The sequence below is a fragment of the Pan paniscus genome, chromosome 2, assembly GCF_029289425.2.
Source record: "Pan paniscus chromosome 2, NHGRI_mPanPan1-v2.0_pri, whole genome shotgun sequence".
Taxonomy (NCBI): domain Eukaryota; kingdom Metazoa; phylum Chordata; class Mammalia; order Primates; family Hominidae; genus Pan; species Pan paniscus.
The window spans coordinates 128,200,589-128,218,460 of NC_085926.1; the positions used below are offsets into that span (position 1 = coordinate 128,200,589).

Consider the following 17,872-nt stretch of genomic DNA (forward strand, 5'->3'; position numbering starts at 1 on the left):
CAACCAAGGTATCATCTTGCTGATGTACAGATGGGGGTTGAAAAAACCTAAAAACTTCCTTCTGTTGTGGTCTTTCAAAGTTTTAAACCCTTATCTTCTCCAAATCTGAGTGTTTGTCCTATGAAGGTTGTCTCCCAATCTCCATCAAGCCCCATTGTTATCCTTACTTCCTTGCATTGTTGATTTATCCAAGGGTTCAGATATTATTATCAACCAAGTGTTGGTCTGCATGACTCTACAATTCATCTTATATGTCACTTTCTTAGGGTCTTCCTGGTTCTGATGTATATGGACATCCAGGAAGAAAAGGAACAAAGGTGAGGGTAACCTTACAGGGTATTCTGGACTAAGGACTGTAGTTTTTATTTTATTTTATTAAAATAAGTGTTATTTTCCAAGTTGTATGCCAGGAACGGTTTGTACATATTTACAAAATGTTTTGGCCACCAGAGCTCCCTCCCTAAAAAGTAAAAATTGATTTTGTCCCTCTCTTATTTAAAAGTCAAACTTCTTCCCTCATCTTCCACATATATGTCAGATATTCCCACCTCAGCTCTGGTAGTGCCAGACCCTTTCTCAACTTCCTTGACTTTGCAAACGCTCGTGTTTCCATTTGGAATGTGCTTCCTGATCTCCATCTCTTGGACAATTTTTACTCATTTTCTAAGACCCAGTCAAGTACCAACTTCTCCTTGTGGAAGCAGCCTTGGTCTTCCCCGGAGAGAATTTGCTGTCCTATACACTGTGTTCCTAAAGCACGTTCATATTTCTGCAGTAGCTCCTTTCTGTCAAGGTTGTATTGTAATTTATTCTTGTATCTCCCAGGCAATAAACCTGACAGCAGCATTGCACTTTTGTTTTTCTGGAGTTGAGCCTGGCAGAGAGTAGGTGTTCAATAAGTGTATTTGTTTTTTTTTTTTCTTTTATTATTATACTTTAAGTTTTAGGGTACATGTGCACATTGTGCAGGTTAGTTACATATGTATACATGTGCCACGCTGGTGCGCTGCACCCACTAACTCGTCATCTAGCATTAGGTATATCTCCCAGTGCTATCCCTCCCCCCTGCCCCCACCCCACAACAGTCCCCAGAGTGTGATGTTCCCCTTCCTGTGTCCATGTGATCTCATTGTTCAATTCCCACCTATGAGTGAGAATATGCGGTGTTTGGTTTTTTGTTCTTGCGATAGTTTACTGAGAATGATGATTTCCAATTTCATCCATGTCCCTACAAAGAACGTGAACTCATCATTTTTTTAGCTGCATAGTATTCCATGGTGTATATGTGCCGCATTTTCTTAATCCAGTCTATCATTGGACATTTGGGTTGGTTCCAAGTCTTTGCTATTGTGAATAGTGCCGCAATAAACATACGTGTGCATGTGTCTTTATAGCAGCATGATTTATAATCCTTTGGGTATATACCCAGTAATGGGATGGTTGGGTCAAATGGTATTTCTAGTTCTAGATCCCTGAGGAATTGCCCCACTGACTTCCACAATGGTTGAACTAGTTTACAGTCCCACCAACAGTGTAAAAGTGTTCCTGTTTCTCCACATCCTCTCCAGCACCTGTTGTTTCCTGACTTTTTAATGATTGCCATTCTAACTGGTGTGAGATGGTATCTCATTGTGGTTTTGATTTGCATTTCTCTAATGGCCAGTGATGGTGAGCATTTTTTCATGTGTTTCTTGGCTGCATAAATGTCTTCTTTTGAGAATTATCTGTTCATGTCCTTTGCCCACTTTTTGATGGGGTTGTTTGTTTTTTTCTTGTAAATTTGTTTGAGTTCATTGTAGATTCTGGATATTAGCCCTTTGTCAGATGAGTAGGTTGCGAAAATTTTCTCCCATTTTGTAAGTTGCCTGTTCACTCTGATGGCAGTTTCTTTTGCTGTACAGAAGCTCTTTAGTTTAATTAGATCCCATTTGTCAATTTTGCCTTTTGTTGCCATTGCTTTTGGTGTTTTAGACATGAAGTCCTTGCCCATGCCTATGTCCTGAATGGTAGTGCCTAGGTTTTCTTCTAGGGTTTTTATGGTTTTAGGTCTAACGTTTAAGTCTTTAATCCATCTTGAATTGATTTTTGTATAAGGTGTAAGGAAGGGATCCAGTTTCAGCTTTCTCCATATGGCTAGCCAGTTTTCCCAGCACCATTTATTAAATAGGGAATCCTTTCCCCATTGCTTGTTTTCCTCAGATTTGTCAAAGATCAGATAGTTGTAGATATGCGGCGTTATTTCTGAGGGCTCTGTTCTGTTCCAGTGATCTATATCTCTATTTTGGTACCAGTACCATGCTAGTTTGGTTACTGTAGCCTTGTAGTATAGTTTGAAGTCTAGTAGTGTGATGCCTCCAGCTTTGTTCTTTTGGCTTAGGATTGACTTGGCGATGTGGGCTCTTTTTTGGTTCCATATGAACTTTAAAGTAGTTTTTTCCAATTCTGTGAAGAAAGGCATTGGTAGCTTGATGGGGATGGCATTGAATCCGTAAATTACCTTGGGCAGTATGGCCATTTTCACAATATTGATTCTTCCTACCCATGAGCATGGAATGTTCTTCCATTTGTTTGTATTCTCTTTTATTTCCTTGAGCAGTGGTTTGTAGTTCTCCTTGAAGAGGTCCTTCACATCCCTTGTAAGTTGGATTCCTAGGTATTTTATTCTCTTTGAAGCAATTGTGAATGGGAGTTCACTCATGATTTGGCTCTCTGTCTGTCTGTTGTTGGTGTATAAGAATGCTTGTGATTTTTGTACATTGATTTTGTATCCTGAGACTTTGCTGAAGTTGCTTATCAGCTTAAGGAGATTTTGGGCTGAGACAATGGGGTTTTCTAGATATACAATCATGTCGTCTGCAAACAGGGACAATTTGACTTCCTCTTTTCCTAGTTGAATACCCTTTATTTCCTTCTCCTGCCTAATTGCCCTGGCCAGAACTTCCAACACTATGTTGAATAGGAGTGGTGAGAGAGGGCATCCTTGTCTTGTGCCAGTTTTCAAAGGGAATGCTTCCAGTTTTTGCCCATTCAGTATGATATTGGCTGTGGGTTTGTCATAGATAGCTCTTATTATTTTGAAATACGTCCCATCAGTACCTAATTTATTGAGAGTTTTTAGCATGAAGGGTTGTTGAATTTTGTCAAAGGCCTTTTCTGCATCTATTGAGATAATCATGTGGTTTTTGTCTTTGGCTCTGTTTATATGCTGGATTACATTTATTGATTTGCGTATATTGAACCAGCCTTGCATCCCAGGGATGAAGCCCAATTGATCATGGTGGATAAGCTTTTTGATGTGCTGACAATAAGTGTATTTGAATGAATGACTGCCACTCTCATAAGAAGCTTGTATTTTAATAGGTAGTTAATTGGTCACTGACAGGTCTTAAAGCATGGAGGTCACATGGAACTTGTTGAGCAAATCAAATCTCAATACCCACTGTTATTCTGGATGCTTCAGTCTTCAAGTTACATGTATTGCCTCACAAAATAAGAAATTACTGGGATGTTTAGTGATGCTTAGTTGCTTAATGATGTCTGTACTCTGGGCTGGCTTCTCTGCAATTCTCTTGTTTCCCTGTGGCTGCAAGATGGCACCACTGCCATTTTATTGAGCAGAAAAATGCCTCAAACATAGTAAGTTCTCAGTAAATATCTATGGAATGATGGGCTATGGGGAACTTCAGTGATCATCTAGTTTAGCTTTGTCAATTTACATTTCAGAGAATTGAGGCTTAGAGAAGTGAAGTAACTTGCCTGTGGTCACACAGCTAGTTAGAGGCAGAGCTGAATGTGGAAGCTAGTCCCTTGAAATTCCATCCAGGTAAACTAAATTTTTCTTTGCTATGGACAAGTTTGCATAGCAGGGAAATTCTGGGTAGAATTCAAATATATGTGGTTTGAGCTACATGTCAGTTTGGAGCTAAGCACAAGTGCAGTCTTTGTTTATTGTGATACAGTTAACATTATGGAACACAGATTCAGTCCATATTTGCATGAATTTTTCTTTGTGAGATGTAATGGCCTCACTTTAAATGTCTCATATTGCTGATTGGCCAGTTGACTATATTTTCTTAATCTGTTCACTCCCCTTCTCTCTGAGTTGACTATTTTACACCCTCACCTCTCTCCTCAAACTTCCAAGATCTGCTTTGCCTTCCATACTTAAAGCAGATGATCATGCTTCCTATTTCATGAACAAAATTGAAGCAGGGAGAAAAGAACCTCCATAAATGTTCACCACCAAGTAGACCAACCTACTTGCCTCTGTACCCATACACCCTGCCTTCTCTCCTACTACTATGGACGAGGGTCCATGGTCTTACCTAAGACTAATCCTTCCTCCTAGACTGGATTCCACTCCCTTTTGCTTTCTGAGGCTCTCGTTCCATTTTTTTCCCCTGGGCAAAACTCACTGAAGGAGTAATCTATACCAGTGCTTCTCAACGGAAGTGATTTTGCCCTCCAGGGGACATTTGACAATGTCTGGAGATGTTTTGGTTGTCAGAACTCAAGGAGAGGGTGCTGGCATCTACTGGGTAGAGATGCTGTTTAACATCTTACAATACTCAGGGCAGCCCCTCCCAACAAAGAACCATCAGGTCCAAAATATCAGTGATGCTGAAGTTGAAAAACTGACACTCAAGCCTTCACTCCTCAACCCTCCCCACTCAACTACATCTGCTTTAGTTGAGGTAAACCCCATGTTGCTAAATTCAATGGTCACTTCTCTGCTCTCATTGTGCTCCATCTCTCAGCAGCATTTGACAGATTGATCATGGGTTTATTCCCGATTTTTTCCCTCACTCGACTTCCAGTGCGTTCTATTTTCCTGGTTTTCACTGTCTTCTCTTTCTCATCCTGCTTTGCTAGATCTTCTGGATGTTCTTGACCTTTAAGTATCAGAAGACTCAAAGCTCTATTCTCATACCTTCTTCCCTCTTTACTCACCTCTCAGGTGACATTTCTTGGGGAAATCCAGTTCCATAGCATCAATAACCATCAATCCTGTTATCTCCACTTTATCTCTCCAGCTTGGACCAATATCCTAAACTCTAAAAATATTTCCACTTGGTCGTTTAGCAGGCATCTTAAAATTGGCATGTCCCCAAATAAATTTCTTCTTGTTTTTTTGTTTGTTAATGTTTTGTTACAGAAAAATTCAAAAATAAAAGTGGAGACTAGTATAATGACATTCTCCTGCCTCACCCCACGTTCCCATCACCTAATCCAAACAATGAACAACCCCTGGCCAATTTTGTTTTGTTTTATTTATACACCCAGTCACTTATCCTCCCACCATGCTGATTTCATACCCCCTCCTTCCTCCTCAAACCTCCAAGATCTGCTTTGTCGTCCATATTTAAAGCAGATGATCATGCTTCGTATTTCATTAAGAAAATAGGAGTGAGGAGAGAACCTGTACATACGTTCGCCTACTGTAGGTCATGTGATATAGGTGGGATTTACTTCAAGATAATCATATATTCCATGCATAGACATTTCAGGTTCATCTTTAAAAGATTATTTAAAAATGTAACCACACTACCATTCTTACACCAAAGAATTAATAATAATCCTTTAATATTATCAAATATCCAGTCAGCCAAAACTGGTTCCCTTAACAACCTGCCCCTCCTCCAGCCTTTCCTATCTCAGGGACTGGAAACTTCATCCATCCAGTTGCTCAAAACAGACACTTGCAGCTGTCATTGATAAATCTTTTTCTCTCACTCCCACATTTAATCCATCAACAACGGTAGTGGTAAGCCTATCTTCAAAGTACATCCAGCATTTTATCATTTCTCACAACTGCACTGCCACCCTCTGGACCACGCCAACATAATTTTCCATCTGTGTTACGGCAATAGCCACTGACCTGGTCTCTCTGCTTCCACCCTTGCCTCATATAGTTAGTTCTCCATGCATCAGCTAGAGACATCTTTAAAAACATAGTCAGATCAAGTCATTCCTTTATTCAAAGCCCTTCTGTCGTTCTCCATGTCACTCAGAATAAAACCTACTGTTAACATGGTCTATAAGAATTTACACAGTGTGGTCTCTGTGAACTCTTTGTCTTCATCTCCTCCTGCCTGCCCTCCTTGCTCCACTCTGCTTCAGTGTTCCTCAAACATGTCAGCACATACTCTTCCTCTTACTTCAGGGTTTTTTTTTTTTTTTTTTTCAAATACTCCTCCCTCTGCCTGGAACACTCTTCTCCCAGAAGTCTGCTTGTTTTCTCAATTCATGCTGGTCTTTGCCCAAATGCCGCCTTTATAAAAAGGCTTTGCCTGACTACCTCATATAAAATAGTGTCTCCTCATCCTTTGATACACATAGTTCTTTATTCCTTAATACCCTTTCTGGAATAACATTGATCTCTTTCTCACATATTATATATTTCTTTGTTCATTTTCTTCCCCACTAGCTTGTGAGTTCCGTGAGAGCAAGGTCTTCATTCTGTTCACTGCTGAATTTCCTGTGCCTAGAGAAGTGCTTGGAAGATAGGAGATGTGAATAGATATTTGTTGAATGAATGATTGCTTTGTAGTTTGCCTTTGGTTCTGACAATAAGCACCTGCTTCCCAACACTCAATGTGGTGCCCTCTCCCTTGGTTTCTGTTGGATTAAACCTCAGGTTATTTAAACTGAGAGATAAAAATGCCCTATGGAAGAAGTTTCATTACACAATATACTAGGGAGGGGGGGAAATTTGTAAAAATTATTTACAAGTTGTTTCATGTTGAATTAGAGATATGAAATATGGCCACTTGAGAGCAGCTCAAGATAACAACTGTTGCTATAGTTGTTTTTCCTGGCACCTGTTTTGAGTATATTTCCTCAAAATTATAGTGTCTTCTTTTTCCCCAAGGCATGTCAAGGAAATTTCTTAATCACATGACATTAAACAAGACCTTATCTCATTTCTGACACTAGGGTGAACCTGGATTATAGTGTCTTCTTTTTCCCCAAGGCATGTCAAAGAAATTTCTTAATCACATGACATTAAATAAGACCTTATCTCATTTCTGGCACTAGGGTGAACCTGGATTCCCTGGCTATCCTGGTGCACAAGTAAGAAGATATATTTCTGGGCCTGGCAACTGGTAGGCAGCATGTGTCATTTGTTTGTGCTTATTTTTCTTTACACTCAAAGTTCTGCTTTTGATTCTATTAAGGGAGAAGATGGTGACCCGGGCCATCAAGGAGAAAAGGGGGCAAAGGGAATAAGAGGGAAGAGGGTAAGAATCAAAGAAACTTCCTAAGATCTATAGAAGCCCACATCATTACGGAAGTACATTTCCACTGGGTTAGGACTTCTTAGCAGGAAGCCCATTCCTGCTCAGTCAATGCTCATTCCACACCTTCCTTTGGCTATCCCACTCCCCACTTAATCCCTCTCTCATTTATCTCCTGAATACAAATACAGTTTACCAAACCATAACAACAGAAAATCCAAGTTGGGAGTTTTGGTTTTACAATACCAACCTTTTAAAACCAAGTTTGGGAGCACCTCTGTCTTTGGTAAGTCTAGACATCATTTGGAAGGATATTGTTTTAGCTGTTGAGCAAACATTGCTGTTTCTTTAGGATTCTTCCAAACCTTAACTTTCTCTTGCTATTTTTAGAAAAGATTCTTGAGAATGTAGTTGCCATCTTAGTGGACTTTGAGTCCACTGTACTTTATACAAGTCTCGAATTAAAAATCAATTCCTTTATATTCTGAACAGTCAGCCTTGAACAGCCACAATCACTGGCAGCTCTTTTTGAAAAGAGTAAGCCTGTGGATATCTAACATCTTGATAATGTTTAGCTGATCAATGTTAGAGACCAAGGTCTTCTAGGAAATGGACTAGTGTTTACTGCAGAAAAGAGGAAAGGAAAGATAATGTATGTTTTCTAGGTGCTCAAGAATTAGCATTTTCATACATTGGCAAGGACATAAAGAAATATTTGATCTGTGCCTAACTTGGCTTGCTGCTGGCTGTGGTTGCTCTGATCAACTAACTTTTATTTCTAGTTTCAAATAAAAAAAGATAAAGGATTCACTGTATTTAGATAACACTGTGTCATTTCAAATGCTTGGAAGATGAGCAGTGAACCTATGGCCACCATGTGCCTTTTCTGAAACACTGAGAACCAGAAGGTGGTAGGGAAATTTTTCCTTTTTCCTGATGTCAGGCCCTTAATGCAGACGTCCTGCATTATTTTTATTATATAACCTCAAGACTCAACAGAGTGTATTGAGTCATATTTTAAGGATCTGTCTAGAAGTGTGTGTTTGTGTGTGTATGTACACATGTGCATGACTGAGGTTGGGTATATAGGGGGGAATTTGGATGGTTCCCATAAAATGACCTTCCTCTCTTTCTATTCTCCATGTCTTGTCCCACAGATATATAGTTTATAAACTAACTGGTCATCATCACTGGCCATAAGAGAAATGCAAATCAAAACCACTATGAGATATCATCTCACCCCAGTTAGAATGGCAATCATTAAAAAGTCAGGAAACAACAGGTGCTGGAGAGGATGTGGAGAAATAGGAACACTTTTACACTGTTGGTGGGACTGTAAACTAGTTCAACCATTGTGGAAGTCAGTGTGGCGATTCCTCAGGGATCTAGAACTAGAAATACCATTTGACCCAGCCATCCCATTACTGGGTATATACCCAAATGACTATAAATCATGCTGCTATAAAGACACATGCACACGTATGTTTATTGCGGCATTATTCACAATAGCAAAGACTTGGAACCAACCCAAATGTCCAACAATGATAGACTGGATTAAGAAAATGTGGCACATATACACCATGGAATACTATGCAGCCATAAAAAATGATGAGTTCATATCCTTTGTAGGGACATGGATGAAATTGGAAACCATCATTCTCAGTAAACTATCGCAAGAACAAAAAACCAAACACCGCATATTCTCACTCATAGGTGGGAATTGAACAATGAGATCACATGGACACAGGAAGGGGAATATCATACTCTGGGGACTGTGGTGGGGAGGGGGGAGGGGGGAGGGATAGCATTGGGAGATATACCTAATGCTAGATGACGAGTTAGTGGGTGCAGCGCACCAGCATGGCACATGTATACATATGTAACTAACCTGCACAATGTGCACATGTACCCTAAAACTTAAAGTATAATAAAAAATAAAAAAAATAAAAAAAAAAAAAAAAAAAAAAAAAACTAACTGGTCAATAGCAGACTCATTGGCATTAGGAATAATAACATATCAAAGTGGATCTGATGGTTGTAATCAAAGAGGAAGCTTATTCTTCTGGCTTGGTCTTTTTTTAGGGTAATGCTGGCTTTCCTGGATTTGTTGGAACTTCGGGTGACCAAGGCCCACCAGGACAAATGGTAATATGTACCCTTCCTTTTTCTTTTGTTTTCAACTGTTGTATAAAAATAAATGAAGATTTGATAAGAAGCATCTCTAAAGAAGAAATGAACATTTGGGACAAACAGTGGGATCGACATAGAGAATGGGGTAAATTTGTCCTATAGCATATTAGCTTCAAGTCTTTATACAGTATATTTATTCAATATATATTTTTACTTGAACATGGGGAAGATATTGGAGTGGCTGGAGATTTATGAACCTAAATAAATAAAATGATGCATAAAACTCACTGGAGAGTGAGTTTATCATTGTTTATCATTGCAAACAAGATGAGCAACAATATTTATGCAAAACTAGGGGGAAACTCTAACAAAATATAATATTTATATAATCTTAACTAACAATGTTGCAAGTCCACAAATATTTTTTAAATTCCCTGGAACATCATTTGATATGAAAGGAAAGAGTTTGAGGCTACGATCCTTCTGCTCTGCGCCTTGTCCTAGGAGGCCAGACTGTCAATCCACGAGGGATGGCGCAGTAGGTCAGCCATGGATTGAACCTGGTGGTCTCACTTGCAGTCTAGGGTTTACTGGAGAGGTGCAACAAAGTCAGAAAATAAAAAATGTTAATGCTAGAAGGACCATTCATGGCATTTTTACAGAAGAGGAAACAAAGGCTGAGATGCTGAGATAATTATAGTGACCTGCCTGAGGTCACAAGTTACCACCTTGTAGATTGTAAATAAGAAAAATGATCTCTAGACTCCCAGAGGTTGGAGCCATGAAGCTCCAATCGGAAGGTTTCCAGAGAAGACTTCTTGTTCAGTATTAGGGCAGAAAAAGGGTGGTGCTGGGTGGCCTGAAGAGAAGGGATAAGGGAGGAACTGGGGTCTACTTTAGAACTATGGATGAATGGTCCTGGGATCTTTGATAGCCCTTTTTCTGAATGTGATCCTAAACCATGGTTTCAAAATGACCTGGTCCTCTAAGAGTGTTTCTGTCTAGGCCTTCTGGACTCAGAGGTCTTGGATTCACCCTTAGGCACTCTGGCTTTCTTCCTAAAGGAGTCAGACAGAACTCTAGGGCTGGGAGTGAAGGACAGAAGATGGTCTATGTAGTGTGGTAGAGTTTTTAAGACTCTTTTGCCAACTCTGTAGAAGAATGTGTTGGATCTCAAAATTTTGCATTTTAAACTCAAGTTTCCATTCTTTCCAGGGTATCAAGGGCCCCAAAGGTTTGGTAGATATGACGGTAGGTGAAGATTTTAATTCCAAACTTTATTATTATTATTATTATTATTATTATTATTATTATTATTATTGACATGAAATCTCGCTCTGTCGCCCAGGTTGGAGTGCAGTAATATGATCTCGGCTTACTGCAACCTTTACCTCCCGGGTTTAAGAGATTCTCCTGCCTCAGCCTCCCAAGTAGCTGGGACTACAGGCGTGTGCCACCATGCTTGGCTAATTTTTGTATTTTTAGTAGAGACACGGTTTCACCATGTTGGCCAGGCTGGTCTTGAACTCCTGACCTGTAGTAATCCATTTGCCTCAGCCTCCCAAAATGCTGGGATTACAGGCGTGAGCCACTGCACCCAGCCAAAACTTTATTCTTCTTGGAACACAAAGCTCTCCACTTTCACAAAACAGAAATCTGTTAATCTTAAAGATTCTTTAGTTTTTTCCTCTTGCAAATTCTGTTAGTACTTTAAGTTTATAGACTTTACTCTGAAATGTTATCGCCAAGTCAAATAAAAATAGTAGAATGGTATTTTAAATCTAGCAGGGAATTGGGGTGTTTTTGAGCAACACTAGTTGACATTAAAAAAGAAAAAGACTTTGAGGCTACTACCTTTCTGTAATGTGACTTTTTGTAAAGCTCAAAAACTGCTTATAAAGTATTTATAAACCCACACACAGGCTTTTGAATAGGACAGGTTTCTGTGTTTCATGGAACACTTGAAAACAATCTCAAAAGTTATGATAGCGTTTCATCTCCCAAGTACAAAAATACTGTTAGGCAGGGGGTGGGGGGTGTGGAGGCAACTGAGGAGCAGGAAGTGATGAGGCCTGGGATGGAGAGAAGAACAGAACAGAGAGGAAGGGATCGAAGGAAAGAAGCAGAATGACTAGGTGAGGTGTTAGGGGTGTCTGTCTTGGCAGTCATTCTAAAGAAGTGATATAGGAATTGCGATTATAATATAGAGTGCCAAGAATTGAAAGCATTTCCTTGCATTCTCTGCTGAGATTCTTTGGTTTCAACTTCTTCAAAATCAGGTTTGATTCCATTACTTTGTAAGGCAGATTTAAAAAATGGGTACCCCTTATCTACCTATCTCCAAAAATATGGGCACTATATCGCACACACATCTTTTAAATGTTTTAAAATATCAACAGGATTTGGAAATGTAATTGTAGAATATCTCATCGGCTCTGTTTTTGGGTTTTCTGTTGTAGATTGAAAAGCTTCAGATAGGCACTGATAACATCCATATGACATTCCTAAGGTGACATATGTGAATAAAAATATGCTTCAAGTTAAATACTTTTTCCTTTTTCCTGTTCTCCCCCCATCTTTTTAACAGCCTTGCAAAATTGTTGATTTCACACGCGAAAACTGCCGTAAGTTGTTTCGGAAAGGCTCAAAAGGAGCCAGTGGTATGAGCTGGGGATGGATTACGGATTAGGGCCATAAGTCACCTGAGGCTTTGGCTGAGGTTTGGAAGGTGCCTTATTCATTGTGAAAGGCTCTTATAAATTCATCCATTGGGCTCAGTTGCCCTTTAGGTAAGTAATCTTTCCCAATGTGGTCTCAGAAATAAAGTGGATTGACAGCATGACATCTCAACGATGAAGAGAAGCTCCACTGAGCAATACTGTGCCCCAGGAGATGTCATAACTGCACACCTGTGTGCCTACATCTTGCTGCTTCTTATCACAAAACAGAGGAGCTTTGTTCTTTTTATGTAACCCTATTAAATAGGAGGGATCAATAGTCACCCTTCAAGAAGAAATCTGTCCTATTTTATTTACAGTTGTGTTTTGAAAATGGAATTATGAACAATCCAATCTTAAGTAATGTTTTGTCACATCCTCAAGTTGGAATTTATTTATTATGTTCAATGCATTCCAGGATATTTGTGTCCTATGATATGTACAGTTATCTACTTAATGGCCTTGGGGTGAGAATGTTGATTTGGCAAATTGCTTAGTTTGGAAGTTTGGGTTTTCTCTGCAATCATCCTGCCCTTCTTACCCTAACCCTTCCATGTTCTCTCTGTTCCCATCCAGTGGCTGTTCAGAGAGATTCTGGACTTCTTTTTCCTATAAATCATAAAGAATAATACCATCAGTGTGATTATGAATTAAAAGAGTCTCAGAGTCAACCATATAAAAAGTTAAAACCCTTTTACATTGAGGGATTCCATGAAGTGAAAAGTAAACAGAAAAGTGGGAAAAAATAGTTTGCAATATAAGCAAAGGACACAGGCAAAGGAACTAACTTCCTTACTATATCATGTTGAAATATAAAAAATTGCTACTGCTCAGTCATTTTTATCTACAAACACAGACATTGCATAATGGCTAAAACTAAATGTAAAAACAAAAAAACACCACTTTTAGAAAATGGGCAAAAGACATGAATGGGAGTTTCAGAAAAGAAAATATACAAACGTACAATAAACCTGTAAAAATGTTCAACGTCACCAGAAGTCATAGAATATAAATTAAAACAATGAGATACCCATTTTGTTTCTCAGATTGGAAGTGTTTTAAAAATGCCAGAAAAATTCCTATTCAGATTGGGAAATGTGTAAGAGTACATATTGCTGATGGGAGTGTAAATTGATACAACTTTTCTGAAGAGCAACTGGCTGGACCATGCATATAAAATCAATACTTATAGAGATTTATATAGGGCTATGATTGGACAAATGTGCACAGATACATGTGCAAGTATGCTCCTCATAAAGGATCATCTATATAGTAGAATAGATGATATTGCTCTAAATTTATAGATGGAAAAAAATCATTACACACTAAGTGAATAAAGATTCAGAATAAATATATCTTAAGCTCCAAGTTTTATAAAATGAAATGAAACAATTATATATTTATTATTTATATACATAAATACACATACATGATGAATTAAGGGTAATTCTATTTTTTGTTTTTTTTAGTTTTTTTTGAAAATGTATTACTTGTATACACACACATATATAATACATATAGTTTATAATTAATATATATGTAATTTTATATGTGTATATATTATATACATGTGTATAATATAGTTTCAGAATAGCTCAATGTATTCATTAGGTTTAAGTTCAGTTGAATGTGACCTAAATCCTCAGTAACAGTGGTACAAATGTTATTTCTGAAACCATAGGCTGGAACTAGTCAGTTCAGGTTGATATGGAGCCTGTGGTGGTCAGGGATTAGTCTCTTTATATTTTCCTGCTTTGCCATTGTGTGTATATGGGATGTTCTATTCCCCAAATTGCTTCATGGTCTGAAAATATATCAGGCTTCAGTCATCACATCTATATTTCAACCATCAGGGAAAGGAAGGGAAAGAAGAAGAATATTTTTTCAGTTTTACCTATCATCTTTCCTATTCTATTACCTAGAATTTGTAAGATGGCTAAGTTGGGAAATGTTGTTTTTGTTCCAGGCATCCATATGCTCAATGTGAAATTGGGGGTTCCATGACTATAGAAAAAAAGGGAGAATGGATTTTGGGGGACAAGTAGAGGTCTCTGCCACACTCAGCAGGAGCCTGAGAAGGCCATGCTTGAATTTCTCAGAAAAGATGGTTTTTCATATTGAAGCACACACATGGGAAAGGTGCCACTGCCTACATAAGCTAACAATGTCTTCTTTTCTCTCCAAAATAATTTCCCTTCCAGTTTGTTCAAGAGGTAAATAATATTCCTTCTTACTCACTTCAATCCTTACCTCTTTCAAGGCATTACAGAGTATCTTAAATCTGTGTATCTGTTGTCTCAAGGTATTTCCAAATGCCCAGCATTCCCAACCGAAGTGGCCTTTGCCTTGGACATGTCAAATGATGTCTCCCTGTTGGATTTTGAGAGGATGAGAGACATTTTATTGTCTCTGTTGATGAAGATGGAAATAAGTGACAGTAACTGCCCAACAGGTGCCCGTGTGGACATTGTTTCCTACAATGCCAAAACCAATTACTTGGTTCGTTTCTCAGACTACAAGGGGAAGGTTGCACTCCTGGAGGCTGTCAGGAACATCCCCCTGGAGCAGTCATCTGGCCGCAGGAACCTCGGGGCCACCATGAGGTTTATGGCAAGACATGTGTTCAAACGTGTACGCTCGGGTCTTCTCATGAGGAAGGTGGCTGTGTTCTTCCAGGGGGGCTGGGCCTATGATGCAGCTTCCATCAATACAGCCACACTGGAGCTTGCTGCAGTGGGCATCATCCCCGTGGTCATCACCTTCACAGAGGGGCACAACCTCCCAGACACCCTGCTGGTATGTACGGGGAACCACAAGTGGGCAGGGAGCTGGGGGTGTTAACACCTGGTTTCTACCTCTCCATCAAGAACCACATGAGGAATGAGAGATGTTTAGGGAAAGAATTTCCCTGGAATTGATGTGTATGCAAGGAGTGAGGACTCTCAGTATGGCCCGTATACTGGTGCTACTCCTAGTACCCACTGGCTAATCTTGGGCAACCTATTCTGTGCTATGTGCCTCATATACATTATCTTACTTAATGAGTCCCACAACTCTGTAATGTAGGTGTTATTGTTTATTTCCGTTTCCAGGATAAGAAAACGAAGGCTTATGGAGGTTAAATATATCATCAAAGGCCAAATAGTTAGTGGCAGATATCGTCTGCCTCCAGAGCCTGTGCTTAACCACTATGCTAAACTATATCATTGGAGGTCAGAGAATACAATTTTCTTCCTTTTTAAAAACCAGAATATAACATACATACTCATGTAACAAAGTGGACAAAGTGCAGTGATTTTAAATGTACAGATGGATGAATTTTTATATATGTTTAAATCCCTGTGACAGATACGTGGTTCAAGATATAGAACACATTCAGTGCCCTGTAAGTTTTCTTCACGTTCTTTATGCAACCATAAAGCAGTTACTCCCCATGGTAATTGCTTCTCTGAGTTCTATCACAATCAAGTACTTTTTGCCTGTTCTGGACCGTCATATATTGGGTCATACAGCATGTACTCATTTGTATCTGGCTTCTTCCAGCCATCGTGGTGTCTCTTCTTGTTCCTCCATGTCGTGTGTGTGGGTAGTTTGTTCTTTATTATTCCTGTGCAGTATTCCATTGTATGTATACATAACCATTTATTTACTTATCTATTCTCCAGACTTTACTTTCCTAATTGAAACCCATGCAACACACTCTGATGGAATATCTGGGATGATTTATCAGAACGAAGGGCGATTTTCTTCTTAAGAGATTCCAGGCTGCTTATGAATGTTAGGTTGGATCATGGGATATTGGCAATATTTCACCAGTTTTGAGCTGCAGAAATGGAAATGTTACATGGTTCAACATAACAGCTAATCAATTCCGCCCATTTAATTTTCTCTGAAGGTTCAGTGTGCAGCAGAAGTGGTAGGTGAGAGATTTTGTTGACACAGCTTTGAATATGTGCATAAGAATCAATAAAGTTGTGACAGCTTCCAAACTGTGGGGAAGGATGGACAAAATATCTTGAGTTGAGAAAGTTAAAATGCAGAGGATGAGTTCCTTGTTCATCCTTACATCCCTCTTGCCTACTATGATGTCTGTACAGGGGGGGTTGGTAGGGTACATCCTCAAAACTGCTAGAATGGATTTATAAAGGCAGGGTATAAACAAATAGCTAATTAAATTAGAGATGCAGCTTTTGTCTTTGGCTCTCTCATCAATAGTGAGGTGCCTTTGGACAAGTCTCTTCACCTTTCTTGGTCTTATTTTACTCAGCTCAAAAATGGAAAGGGGTTGCAACTAGATATTATCCAGGCTCCCTTCCAGGTGTAATTATCAAAGCGTTTATTTCTCAGGAAGGGATTTCCTTAACATTTGGAGAGTGATTCCTGGGGTGTGATCACATCCCTCCAATGCTCATCAGTGCTGCTCTCTGAGAGGGAATCCTGGGCAGACAGTGTTGGGATCTTGCACACAGATGATCCTTTGTTGTGATGTTCTTGCCCTCTTAGTTGCCTTAGGTTCTGAGTAAAGGGATATAACGGTATGTGAGAAGGTCGTGCCAGCTTGTGTACTTGAACCTCAGTTCTGTCATTTCTATCTGCTCTTCTCTTCATTTATTGGACATATTCTTACCCCAGGATGCTGGGAGACAACTTCGTGTTCTTTAAATTTAACAGTTTACAAAGCATGTTAAATGATACTTGCCAGCTCAGCTATAATGAGTAACCTCATTTCTGGTGACATTGGTAAGGAGAGAAACTGTAAAAATGACAACTGCATTCTCAGGACCTTTCAGAAAATCCTCATTTCTTCACAACTGGGCAGAAAATTCAGCCCTTAACCTCCCCTACTCTGTTCCTCAGCCTTAGCGGAATCCAGTTAGGAGAGTGGAAATATCTTGTGATTTTTCTTCTGAATTATCTGCCTGAAGGCTTTCTTTGATTATGTGTGGGGCTTTGTCTTTCACCTCTATGTTATTTTGATTTTCAGAACAACACCCACATGTTGCTTCTGGAAAAATGATGGTTGTTCAATTTGAAGCAATTATGTAAACAGATGTCCTAACTTCCCAGTCCATTTAAACATGCTTAGAAGCTGTGGTGCATACTGAAAAAGTTTATAAAGCCATCCATGGAGTTGTCTCAGACCTAAATAAAACTGCATTGTAACATTTGGACTTTCTGTGCCTAATCCCTTTGTTAAGAAATGTCTAATTGCCTTACGTCTCAAAAGAAGACTTCATTAGACCCATTTTTTTGGCTGTTTTATTATTTTGTTTTATTTTATTTTTTTATGTATATTCTTTTTTTATTATTATTATACTTTAAGTTTTAGGGTACATGTGCACAATGTGCAGGTTAGTTACATATGTATACATGTGCCATGCTGGTGTGCTGTACCCATTAACTCGTCATTTAGCATTAGGTATATCTCCCAGTGCTATCCCTCCCCCCTCCCCCCACCCCACAACAGTCCCCAGAGTGTGATGTTCCCCTTCCTGTGTCCATGTGATCTCATTGTTCAATTCCCACATATGAGTGAGAACATGCGGTGTTTGGTTTTTTGTCCTTGCGATAGTTTACTGAGAATGATGATTTCCAATTTTGTCCATGTCCCTACAAAGGACATGAACTCATCATTCTTTATGGCTGCATAGTATTCCATGGTGTATATGTGCCACATTTTCTTAATCCAGTCTATCATTGTTGGACATTTGGGTTGGTTCCAAGTCTTTGCTATTGTGAATAGTGCCGCAATAAACATACGTGTGCATGTGTCTTTATAGCAGCATG

At 39.1% G+C, this 17,872-nt stretch overlaps 1 protein-coding gene across 1 annotated transcript in view; it reads left to right on the forward strand.

Moving 5' to 3' along the window:
* Positions 1 to 17,872, forward strand: part of LOC100978661 (collagen alpha-4(VI) chain-like) — a 174,856-nt gene that overhangs the window by 137,722 nt on the left and 19,262 nt on the right. The window contains exons 15-22 of the mRNA XM_055110442.2: positions 267 to 317; positions 7,039 to 7,074; positions 7,179 to 7,241; positions 9,321 to 9,383; positions 10,584 to 10,619; positions 11,956 to 11,992; positions 14,287 to 14,298; positions 14,388 to 14,881. Coding sequence (XP_054966417.1) covers positions 267 to 317; positions 7,039 to 7,074; positions 7,179 to 7,241; positions 9,321 to 9,383; positions 10,584 to 10,619; positions 11,956 to 11,992; positions 14,287 to 14,298; positions 14,388 to 14,881 — 792 coding nt within the window. The remainder of the gene's footprint in view (positions 1 to 266; positions 318 to 7,038; positions 7,075 to 7,178; positions 7,242 to 9,320; positions 9,384 to 10,583; positions 10,620 to 11,955; positions 11,993 to 14,286; positions 14,299 to 14,387; positions 14,882 to 17,872) is intronic.